Here is a 12,712-nt window from a genome sequence, read left to right as displayed (position 1 = left end):
AGGGCTCTTTGCAAGCACCATGGCCTAGCTTTGCTTTTCTCTCTTGATAACTCATGCAGAAAGTTAAGAGACTGCTGCTGAGGACCATGGTCAGAGCAGCAGCAGCAGGGCAAAGGGTTAAAGGAGCTGGTGTCATTCAATCCCCTCCTTCCTAGCATTCAGATTTCCTCCAATCCCCATTACCCTCCTCTAAGACCATTAATAAACAGAAGAAACAGATGCCTGTAGCAGGGCTTACCTTTCTGCTGCTGCTAGTGAAGTCACTTGGGGGGAATTTTATGTCTTGCGGGTCCTAAAATCCATCAAGAGCAACAGAGTGGAAAACATTGCTGGCCAGCAGAGAAGTGACCATGTCTAGCACTGCTCGGGGCAGGGGAGCCTTACCTCTAGGGGTTTTTCTACAAATTATGTGCCTTTGCCTGGCTCAAGTAAGTTGTACCTGACTTTTATTATACATTTCTTATTCATTGCAGATAAGCCAGACAGCCATGGAGGTATGTTTTAAGGAAAGGAAACCTGCTCAGTGCAAAGAGAAAGGGTCTATACAAAGTCCCTGGGAAGCTGAGAACAATCTCCTGTCCTCTTGTCTGGGATCTGATGCCTTTCAAAATCCAACAGTCTCGTGGCTGGGTTATCTTATCCCAGCAGTGGTGGCTGTAACTGTATTTTTTTTTAAAACTGAAATCACATTAGCATTTCTAACGTGGAAAAAATAAGTTAAGCAAAGAGATGTAGATGCAATGGTTGCAATTGCTTTGAACAGAACCTTTCTATGCAATGTGCCAATGAGCAGTGGTAGGACAGGGTTTAAACTGCAAGTAAGAATATCATCAGTTAAATAAGAACTTGAGAGGTTGCTCTAAGAAAGAAACATTTCTAAAGTGCCAGTAACATTTGAAAAAGAGCAGGAAGGACATGGGCTATAGCTAGGACTGCCTGAATGGGATTGGAGATTTCAGATTCTGGCAGCTCTTGCCAGACTGAGTGCATCACCTCCTCCTGTCGGGTCTTGAGGTTTCATTCACAAAGCCTCCATTGTGAGGTTTGCTTTGCCTGGCAGTTGGAGTTTAGTAATAAAGAAAACAGTCCAGTATATTATAGAACTCAAGGGTTACAAACATTCTTTCAAAGAACGTGTTTCTTTGGGTTCAAACATATTCAGTGCCTGCTAACACCTCTCTCAGGAGCCCAGCCTGTGGAGAAGGCTAATTATAACCAGGATTGTAGATTTTAATGTACTTGTGAGGACAGGTAACTGGAATTTTTTTATAAGGAAAAAAAATGTTATTGCAGTGAATACTTCAGTGAGAGCAGAGAAGGGCTGTATTATTAAACTTTTCTTCATAACACAAACTCTTAAGAAGAATCTCTTCTGTTTAGGCTGAATGAGCTTGTTAGAATAGGTGTGGAGAATTTCAAAGCGTTATTCACAAAGAACATGATTTTTTCCTTCACTGTTTTTATATTGATTTTTCAAGGGCCAGGGCTAGTGAATTTCTGATGTAAATATTACCCCCAAAACTTTTGCTCCACAAAGCCCAGATTGTACTGTACAGTTACACAGTGACATATACACTAGCATGCCTGTTCTTGTGCAGTGGGTGAATGACAATAGACGAGGACAGGGGGAGTTTTTGAGAATTTGTAATCCTGGTTCAGATTGCAATGGACATTTTGGCAGTCGCTAAACAAGGGGGAATGCAGTTCAGTGGGTCAAAATGACAATTACTTTAATCAGGTGCACAAGACTAACTGTATGGTTAGCTAAGGGCCCTGGTGACTGAGGAGCCCACTTAGAAGCGTTTAGAAGTTCTTTCCCTATGGGCTGGTCTCCCTGTTCCTGCACCCCTACCCAGAAGTTGCTGCAGGTTTTCTGGGATCTGCTCACTATCTAATTGCTCTTTGTTTTATTCCTTGTCAGAGAGGCCCCCCAGGTCCACAAGGCCCCCCAGGGCCACCAGGGACACCAGGAGTTCCTGGCATTGATGGCATAGATGTAAGTGTCTCCCATGCATGAGTCACCATAGCTGGCAGCTAGGAATGCCTCCTGCACACACCTGAACTATTCTTAATACATTAGTAGTTAGTCCTTGGGATCCTTTGAATTTGGCAGCACTCTCTAGTGTCCTTAATAACCTGCATAGGAATTACTGTTCAGTATCGGCTGACACAGTAATGGGTGTGTGGGGTAGTGGCGGTGGGGCAAGGCAGTCTGGTAGTCTGTAAAAAGGATTATATGGGATTATTTATTACAGTATGTGATGGGAATCATATGCAATTATTCTTGATAATCTGTAAAGAACTATACAGGATTATTCTTGATAGCATACAGTAGGTATATAGAATTATTCCACATAATAGGAACTATATGGGATTACACAATAGAAATGAATTAGGGATCATTCCTGATCATCTGTTTAACATTTTGCACATGGGTTCATTAGTGTCACCTCGGGACTCTAAAGACTGCTGACTGAACCGTTTCTCTTTTACATCCCGTTAGGGAGACAGAGGTCCCAATGGCCCCCCAGGCCCTCCGGTAAGTAATTTACATTGCTTTGCATTCGATCTTGCAACAGGATCAATCCAGATCTTTGTATCAGAGTGTCTCAACTGTGCTTGCTTCTCACTCTAAAATATGTTATTTCTTTGTTCATTTGAATCCTGAAGGGTCCGGATGGCGAGCCAGGCAAACCAGGTGCCTCCGGGACGCCAGGAGAGCCAGGAGCTGATGTGAGTAGACATTGCCTTCTTTTTTGGAAAAATAATTAGTTTTAGGCTATTTCTGGAGGGAGGCGACCTCCTTCTAAGGTCCCTGGTTTAATCACAACCCAGATGGCCAGCCATGTGTGAGTGAAGGATCTGGCTGCCGTTTGAAAGGCTCTCTCTTACACATAGGGCTGGGCTGGGAGGTGGTTAGAGAGACTGGGCACAGGGTCTGGAGGACTGAGGTCCCCGGGGAGGGCTGAGGATTCCAGCATTTCCTTGGGTGATAACAGAGCAAGGATTGTTTGGAGTTACAGAGAAACAGCTCTCTCCCTCTTTGCCCTGAGGATGAGGAAGAGCTGTGGCAAGAGGGGAGAGGCAGTCAAAGGGGAGGGATGCGATTGGGAGGGAGGGACCTGGCGAAAGCCCCATGAAGGTGCCCAATACTGTTCATCTATGTACAGCCTGCACAGACCCAGCTGCCACAAGGGAAAGGGAGGAGGAGTCGAGCTACTGCACATGCTGGGTGCAAGGCGGCTGAGGCAGGGAAGGGCGCCCTCTCCTGCCCTAAATCCTGTTGTAAACCAGAGCGTGTATGCTACCCTCCACGTGGAGTCCAGGCTTCAGGAATTAATGGGAGCCAGGGGCATCTGTGGGCAAATGAAAGTCAAGCGAGATGAATGGAGTCTCAGCATCAGGCCTTGCCAGGCAGCATGCTTCATCGGCTCCTCTCCTGCCTGTGGGGGTTCTGGGACCAGCCCAGGGAATCAGCTCCGGCCTGCTCTGGGATGAGAAAAAGGAGAACAGCAAAGGAAGACAGAGAGACACTTTGAATTGCCCCCTACTGACCAACAGGCAAGGGCAAGACCTGTCTCTTTAAATAAGCCAGGAACCCATGACTGAGGGAATTTCCTCATTTCCAGTTGGTATAACTGGTCTGCAGGGGGCGTTAGCAGTTTCCGGGATGTTAAGAACTAGCCACAGATTGATTCACTTTGCCCTGCCTGGGGAAGCATCACATTCACTTTTCCCATACAACGCTATAAGGGCAACTGGGGGCGCAAACAGAGACACTTCCTCTTGGGGAATGTTGGGACAGAAGGAAGAAAAGGGAGAATATATGTATGAGAGAGCCTAACAAGACTAAATGCAAGGCTCATGCAAGAAACACGCTAGCATGTGAAGGAATAAATTTAAAATGTGATCCAATCCTCTGGGAATCAAGGGTTGTTTTGAATCATTCTTCATGAGACAAACTGTGCTCTTTTGTTTTTTGTTTTAGAGATCTGGAATTTACAGCTGAAGAGCAAACTTTTATTTTATATTATTATTTTATGTTAGAATAGCAGTGGATTGTGAACTAAAACAGCAGATCGAAAGCTCATGCACGGATTTAACAATCTGTCACGTACTCATGAGCTCAGTCAGGAATGGATATTTTAAAATCTTCCACCCTACAAGATGAATTGGAAAAAAATGTCTGTCACATATTTTTCAATATTTTCTGATTATGAAGCTGTATACTGGCTGGTCAAGTAGTAATCTAATCTGAAAATGTTATGCCTTAAATAATAACCATGGACCATGAAAACACACAGTATAAGAAGTAAATAACCAGAGGATTACTGACTGGTTGAAGTGTTAATCAGAAACACTAGTTTCTCAGTAACTTCAGATAGAATGTGAATGTACTGCATAATGTAAATGGTCATGTATTTGTTTAACATATAGTTACAAAATTGTTACAAGCTTTTAAGTGCCCTATGGAAACAAATTAGATCCATTTTTTACAATTTAAATGAAGACAGACTGATTGTGCAAGTTTTTTTAAATACAGATTTTAGTCATCTTTACATAATTTTAGAAAACCAAAATATAATATGAAAATACAAATTCATTTAAATACCCAAGCAGATGATCGATGGTCTTTAAGAGTGTTGCTTAACACATCCCACTCATTTTATATTATATACATATTTCCCCCAAATAGAAAAGGAGTACTAGTGGCACCTTAGAGACTAATCAAAACAGAATTTTTATTTCTCAGTAGCAATACATGACCTTGTAAGTGCAAGAAAACTATTGTTATGTCACATTTAGCACATCCAAATTTGAGACAGCTAGCTACATGGAACTGTGGTAAAGTAATGATTATGCTTTAGTGAGCTGAAGCTTATGGATGGACTTTAACTGTGATACCAGGAGAAACAGAATCCCAAGAGAAATAGTGACTTGAATATATATTATTCTGAAGGAAGGAAGACTTCAACCCACCCCAATGACTGTTACTGCCCTTGTGACTTTGTTTCTTTATGGGGAACAACACAAGGGCCTAAATAACTAAGGTTCAAGGGAATCTTATTTTGATGGAAAGCTAGAACAAATCATAGAATCACAGAATATCAGGGTTGGAAGGGACCTCAGGAGGTCATCTAGTCCAACCCCCTGCTCAAAGCAGGACCGATCCCCAATTAAATCATTCCAGCCAGGGCTTTGTCAAGCCTGACCTTAAAAACTTCTAAGGAAGGAGATTCTACCACCTCCCTAGGTAATGCATTCCAGTATTTCACCACCCTCCTAGTGAAAAAGTTTTTCCTAATATCCAACCTAAATCTCCCACACTGCAACTTGAAAAAATATACTGGCACTAAAACACTATCTTATTTGTACATTCGGGGAAACTTCTTATTGTAGTTCTTTCCTTTGATGGAGTTGTCATATTGGTATTTATGTCTTATGCAAGGATTTAAGCACATTGTGTAGCTTATATAAAAATGGCAGAAAAATAATTTGTAAGACTTGACTCAGCAATTGTAAGGGGTGGAGAGAACATGAACTATATGGATGTGCTAAAATTAACTTGAAAATGAAACATGCTGGAAGTTGATTGTTTTTTCTTTAAAGGTCTTCTGCAAAAGATGAACTAAAAATTCCTATTTAAACCTGTTTAAGATCCAAAATCCATAATAGAATAGGGATTTGATCTTGCCAAAATTCACATTAATTTCAATATTCCAAATTGACTTCACTGAGTTGTCCCTGAGACCCTCTGTGTGCAAACTGAAAAACAATAAGCAAAGACCAAATATAAAACCAAATATTTGAAAACCTTTTTATCCTTTACTTTCCTGTCAAGACTCAGTTTCTGGATTCTTTGTTTCCCTTTCAAGACAACTCAGTCACCTAAACCACATCATATTCTTGAACTCCACAATTAAAACATAAGAACAGCCATACCAATGGTCCATCTGGCCCAATATACTATACTGTCTTCTGACAGTGGCTGGTGCCAGCTGCTTCAGAAGAAATGAATAGAACAGGGCAATTATCAAGATCCATCCTCTGTCATCCAGTTCAGCTTCTGGCAAATAGAGGCTAAGGACACCCAGAGCACAGGATTGCATACCTGACTATCTTGGCTAATAGCCATTGAAGGTTATGAACTTACCTAATTCTTTTTTTAACCCAATTATACTTTTGGCCTTCACAACATCCCTTGGCAATGAGTTCCACAGGCTGACTGTGTGTTGTGTGAAGAAATACTTCCTTATGTATGTTAGAAACCGGCTGCCTATTAATTTCACTGGGTGACCCCGGTTATTGTGTTATATGAAGGGGTAAATAACACTTCCTTATTCACTTTCTCCACAACATTCATGATTTTATAGATCTCTATCATATCCCCTCTTAGTCGTCTCTTTTCTAAGATGAACAGTTCCAGTCTTTTGAATCTCTCCCCATATAGAAGCTGTTCTGCTTTAGGTGCTTTTGATGCCTTCTTGCTCCTGCATATACCCCAGTCTTACTGAATGAGTGAAAAATAGTAAAATGTAAATATATTTACAGTTGAAGACTACACAAATTGACCTTAATATACACTCATTGTGCACCCAACTGGCATGGAATTAAAAATAACATCTGTCTGGGTTTTTCATTTATACTGTCCTTCCTTATCCTTAAATTGCTGGGCCAGTTCTGATTTCTTTAATTTTGTTTTTCTCTTACAAATTATTCTACTGCCAGTTATAATAAACTGAACAAAAAATACTGCACAGTAATTGTCCATAATGACCGTGTAAGCTCCAGAAAGTAAATTAGCAGGAAAAAAGCCCTTTGGGTCACATACTGAATTATTAGAAACTCACCAAAAAGAAAAATATTGGACGAAGATAAAAGCAAGGATTTTTTTGATAGATTTCTTGAATTATTAAGCCACATAAATGTTTGAGAACAATTTAGTCCTTACTGAACTCCGAGTTATAATTGCCTTTTTTTTTTTTTTTTGTTTTAGTCAGAGAGGCAAGTATGGCGTAAGGCTAAATCGTGACCCAACCTGTATCAGCCACATGGCCCTTTCATTCAGGGGATACTCTCAGTGCAGAATCTGTGTGGCTGTCTCATTTTGCTTGTGGCAACCACATAGTATTCCCCAGAGGCTGGGTTTATGATTCCACCCTCCTGGATTGCCATGTGCGAACACCAGGAAGATGGAGGCAATGAGATGGGGAGGCCTACTCCAATATTTCTGGGTGGCATGGGGGCCAGTTCCTTCTTGGCTGAATGACAGGGACACTGAATGATTTAGTATGGCCTACAGAATGAGGTCATGGCTAACTATGGCTGCTAGTCTGGGGACCAAAGAATTCCTGTCCTTTATCATTGCAATCAGAAGTAGAAAGGGAAGAGATCCTTCCTCAGAGTGCTACCACATACGATTGGGCCCTGCTCCCTATCCTTTCTTCCTCAACAGTAACGTCTTCACCTTGTTTTGGGAAGGAAGAGAAGGGTGAAGAGATACACAGAGGGCTGCTGTGAGGAGTGGTTTGTGGAAGTAATTTGCATCATCTCCATTCTTGCACAAAGCAGATGCAGCTTCTATTCCCCTTCCCCAACTCCCTAAGCCTAACTATCTTCCCAATTGGTCAGCCTGGTGTCTAGCTGACCTGTATAGCAAGTAAGTGGTTGCCATGTGCCTTATTACGTACATAGGGCTAACATTTGGTTCAAAATGATTGTACCTCCTAGGGTACATTTTTAATATTGTCAACAATAGTCTATTTTGGATGCCTATGTGTAGCTGTCATTGAAGTCATGCTTTGAAGTCAAAATATGGCCTTATATGTATGGCTAATCTATACAGCATATGAACAGTATTGGTGTGTGTATACATCTAATGTAATATAGAGGCTTTTAGGGGGATGACTGACTATTAATTTCCATATTCACATTGAGATGAATATGGAAGGAAGGGTGGGTCCTTTTCATCAGAGGTCACCGAAAGGTCATCTGTTTTTCTCATCTGATTTCAAACATCCAAGTATCCTTTTAAGATACATTATTGAAATTAGTTCCAGTTTTTCATTATGGACAACTGATTATGCAGGACAAACATAGAAATTTGACATTTTAATCATAAGTCACAAAAGTTCATCTGTCTAGCAAAATTTCTCTGATTTGGAAAAATTTAAGGGAATCTGAGGTCACCTATTCTTACTAACTGGAATTTAGCCAAGGTTATTGTTGAAGGCAATATAACCCAGGTGAAAATAATAGCCACAAACTCTCACCTTGAACTTTGGCAGAGTTTGGATATTCATTAGAATTTTGAAGGTCAGCTCCATCTCTGTATCTCACTAAACTATTTGCATTGTAAGACAATTTCACAGTGTTTTATATTTTATAGAGTTTTCTGCTGTGATTAATAAAAACATGAGTTACATTAATATGTTACACTTTATTTCATAAGGGACTAACAGGCCCTGATGGATCGCCTGGTCCAGCTGGACCCCGAGGACAAAAGGTAAGAATAAAGTCAGTTATTAAGTCTTTGATGCATTTTTCACAGGCGTACTTATAGACTTTTTGAGGGTAATGAGACTACAGTCTTTTCTAATGAGTATGGAATGCAATCCTGATCCAGTTGGACCCTCCTTCTGAGACACTGAGTGCCCTCAACTCCCATTGACTTCATTAGCAGTTGAAAGTGCTCAGCATCTCTCACGGGGTGTTCAGCCCTTTGCATGATTGGGCCCTATACTAACTGCTGTCACCATACGTAGCCAGCACCATAACTGCAAAACCTCAGTTCCTCAACAATTCAAATGTAGGAACTTTCAACATAAGAACACTAATACAGAGTAACCAAAATGTTTGAATTGTTCTCTTTAAAACAAAACAAAGTTATAATATTTATGATCTGATTCCCTATCCTTTTCCGACTCTGAGTAGAAATTTCCTTTACATGTTGTTCCACTGAATTAAATGGGACTGCTCGATTAAGTGCTAGTCAAGGTGAGAAAGGATTGCAGAATCTGTCCCTTAGTACGTAGCCTTCAAGGGACAAGAACTATATCTTCCTAAATGTTGTGTACAACACCAACTGTGGTATTATAGCTTGACAAATAATAATAATTTGATTATTTGCAGGGTGAACCTGGATTGCCCGGAGGCCGTGGACTTCCAGTAAGTCATATATTTATTATAGTATAGACTTAAAATACCAATATAAATTATTTTAATTGCTAGATGGCATGATGGAAAACAAGAAAATCTCTTAACTTAGTTCTCAAGGAACTCTGAGGTAGTAGAGCAGGGGTTCTCAAACTTTTGTATTGGTGACCCCTTTCACACAGCAAGCCTCTGAGTGTGCCCCCCCCATAAATTAAAAACACTTTAAAATATATTTAACACCATTACAAATGCTGGAGGCAAAGCGGGGTTTGGGGTGGAGGCTGACAGCTTGCGACCCCCGAGAGGCCCTGACCCCCAGTTTGAGAACTCTTGTAGTAGAGTAACACTTTTATTTTTGCATTGGTAGGGTACAGATTCAGTTATTCAAAGGCATTGAAGGCACATTCTTTAGAAAATGGAGTCTCTAGTTGATGGAACTGATTTTTTTACAACCCCATTACAAAGAGTTCATTGCATTCAGACTAACTGATTTATCTGCATGCTCTAAAGGGAATGAAAATTTCTGTGAATGGATCAAGTTTTTGAGAACATATTTTCTAACAATTTCTATCTCTTTGTGGAAGTGAAGAAGAGCCCTCAGACAGGGAAGTCCATGGTTTACATGGGTATGTTAGCCCAAGAAGGGTCAGGTTTCAGCTCATCTCTATATAAGTTTAAAAGTTTGTATGACTGAAATTTGAGTGCACGAGAGAGGGTTTTGGGTTTTTTTGATGGTGAAAGACAGCATAATGTGAGAAGAGGATTTCAAAGAGAACTGTTCAGCTTTGAATTCAGAGAGGGCTAAGTATTCAGGTTTGGAGTCTGAGAAGAATTGCCAGGTTAAAGACCTTCCAGAATTGGAGAACCGGATGATTCCAGACACAGAGAAACTGAGATTGTAAAGGAAACCCTTTAAAAAGCTGGGAATGGGAACAATTGGAGGGTATCGTGCCCTGATATATGGCTTCAGGAGATTAAGAATTGATTCTTCCCTGAGACTGGAATTGTTGGAACTAAGTATTAGGCTTGCTCTATTCTATCTTGATCCACAACTTCGTAGCCCTGACTGTATGTTTTCATTTTTAATTGTGACCCATTAATTTTTACTATTATTTATATACAGATTCACTCAAAATGCTTAGGCATAAAATAAAATGTATTCCTTATCTTGAATAACAGCTTACATGTAAAAAATGTTCAAGCTTAAGGTACATCATTTCATGGGGATATATTCCTTTATTTTCCAAATATACATGTTCCTTAGCTGAAAATCCAAACCCCAGGACAATTAGAGTACAAACTTGTGACAGCTAGTGGGGTCTGTGTGTCCATAACATAAGCAAACCGTGGTTGCAGAAATAGCAAAACTGAGAGGGCTGCTAAGCAGATTGAAAGGACTGTTTTCAGAGGGGAAGGGAGGGTTTACCAGTTATTCAGCAGAGTAGATGGTGAAATGATTGCTTAGGACAGTGGTTTGAATTAGCTGCAAAACTAAATTGATGGAATGATGGAGACAGTTTTGGGTTGCCAGTTTCTGTTACTCAGAGGATCTGAGAGAAGTGTGTATGAAGAAATTTACCACTTGAGGTGAAAAGTGACTATGGAAAATTAAAAGATGCATTAATGGAATTATTTCAACCTAAAATAGATGGTATTGGAAGCTGGGCTGCATTCCTATAGATGTGAAACTTAGGGAAAGTATAGAGTATTTTAACTTCATCCAAAGGGAACCTGCAGAGAATGTGGGTTCCAGGACAGAATAATAGGAGAGCTTGTTGGAAAGGTGAATGTCAGAAATGTCTTTAAAGGATTTCCCTTCCTTTGGAAGTGGAGTTGCTACTGTGAAAACACATCAAGAATGCATCATTATAAAGGAAACCTCAGTTGTTCAACCTGACAGCTCTGCTAGGAATGGAATTTATTTGGTCTATAAGAGCTCAAATGGTCCTTGTGAGGTTTGTAGAGAACACAGATTTTTTCACATGCACACACATTGTGGAGGAATGTCACCCGTGGTAAGAGAGTGAATTAGAAACCATATTTGGGGGCTGTAAAAGTGATCAGTGGGATTATGGGCCACTGTTTTGCAGTTCTAGCTGCTAGTGATCCACTCCAGTGTGCCTTGGTAGTGATTGATTTTTTTTTTACTGCATTGCAAGCTGTACTGCGCATGCCATGTAGGACATGTATGGTAGTGTGGTTAGGAAACAGGTATCACTAGTATTGAAATGTGGGATGGCTGATGTGTGTAAAGTTGTGACCTAGAACACAAATATTAGTAATTCTCAGGTAAAAGGAACTGTTTATGGCCAGGAAAGAGGGATGTACTGGAGACACCTGCTGATACTATTGAAAAGTATCATTTCATTGTGGGTGGGTAAAACAAGATAGAGCAAATTGCCTATCCATTTAGTAAATGAGACTCTTGAGCCCCAGATTTTAGGAAAGGATACAGTGTTTGGAGGACTTCGGTGTTGGTGATCTGACACCATGGTTATTAGCATGAAAGAGCCAAATCCAGATAGAAAGAGTTCTGCTCAGAATAAATCTCTCTGGGGAATTACATTCATGGAAGCTTCACGCTGAGTGAATGGGACTGCATGCTAGAGAGAATAGGGAAATTACTGAAATTCTCCAAAAAAAGCTAATACTAGTGATCTTGACTTTAGTGAGATTAAACTGATTCCTATCCCTTCCTCTTCCCCCCTCATGGAACCTAACCTATAAACCAGGGAATAAGGAGGGCCTCTAATTCTTATCTGCAGGCATATTTTGAGAAGCACATACTGGTCTTGTTTCATGTTTCAGCCTCCTGAAACCCTGGGGTTGGTCTGTTAGACCTCAGCTATCAGAAATACAATGAACATGCTACAAAAAAGGCATATTGGTTGCGATGGTTAGATGAAAATCTGGATGCACTTGTCTTTGTGGGCTGGTTTTCTGCACTGGATTCAGCCAGTGGCCTTTGGTGAGCAGAGTAGCCCCAGCTACTCATTCACAGACTTATTTTCTCACAAAAAGGGCCACTTGAACCTGTTGAAATGCTGTGCACTAACTGAAAATCAGACACCTTGGTTACTACTGTTCATTGCCACTGCGTTGAACAATGGGAGTTTTGTCCAATGGGAGTTTTGTCCAAATTGAAACTGCAGGATTTGGTCCCAATAGAAATTTTAAGGAAATGAATTTTATAATATTTCATATCCATTTTTCCTTTCTTTGTTTCTCTTCTTCTCCAGGCCCTCTTCTGACCCTCCCTCTCTTTCTTTTCCATTTTTTCTTCTAATGTTTTCCCCCCATCTCTTTAGTCCTTTTTATTCTTTCATCTTCTGCTTTTCTCTTTTGTGTACTCGTCTCAACAAAATTAGTGCAATACTTCAGATAACCACGTCACCAAATAGATGGATTTCTCTACTCTGGTTAGGTCTAGGGAGATTGGGCTATCAGCTACAGTGTACATATAAGGCCTCTCAAAGCTAGAATATGTCAGAGATACATTTTTTTAGCAGTTACAGTTTTTTAGAGGATTTGCTTGTCCTACAACTTTTTAAATTGT

At 40.4% G+C, this 12,712-nt stretch overlaps 1 protein-coding gene across 1 annotated transcript in view; it reads left to right on the top strand.

Moving 5' to 3' along the window:
• The window catches only part of COL9A1 (collagen type IX alpha 1 chain), a 104,141-nt gene that overhangs the window by 21,937 nt on the left and 69,492 nt on the right, over positions 1-12,712 (top strand). The window contains exons 7-12 of the mRNA XM_074947920.1: positions 474-494; positions 1,922-1,996; positions 2,504-2,539; positions 2,671-2,733; positions 8,453-8,506; positions 9,133-9,168. Of these exons, the coding sequence (XP_074804021.1) occupies positions 474-494; positions 1,922-1,996; positions 2,504-2,539; positions 2,671-2,733; positions 8,453-8,506; positions 9,133-9,168 (285 nt within the window). The remainder of the gene's footprint in view (positions 1-473; positions 495-1,921; positions 1,997-2,503; positions 2,540-2,670; positions 2,734-8,452; positions 8,507-9,132; positions 9,169-12,712) is intronic.

This window comes from Natator depressus, chromosome 3, assembly GCF_965152275.1.
Source record: "Natator depressus isolate rNatDep1 chromosome 3, rNatDep2.hap1, whole genome shotgun sequence".
Lineage (NCBI taxonomy): Eukaryota > Metazoa > Chordata > Testudines > Cheloniidae > Natator > Natator depressus.
The sequence above is the reverse complement of the archived record's forward strand: the minus strand, read 5'-3'. Positions and strand labels throughout refer to the sequence as shown.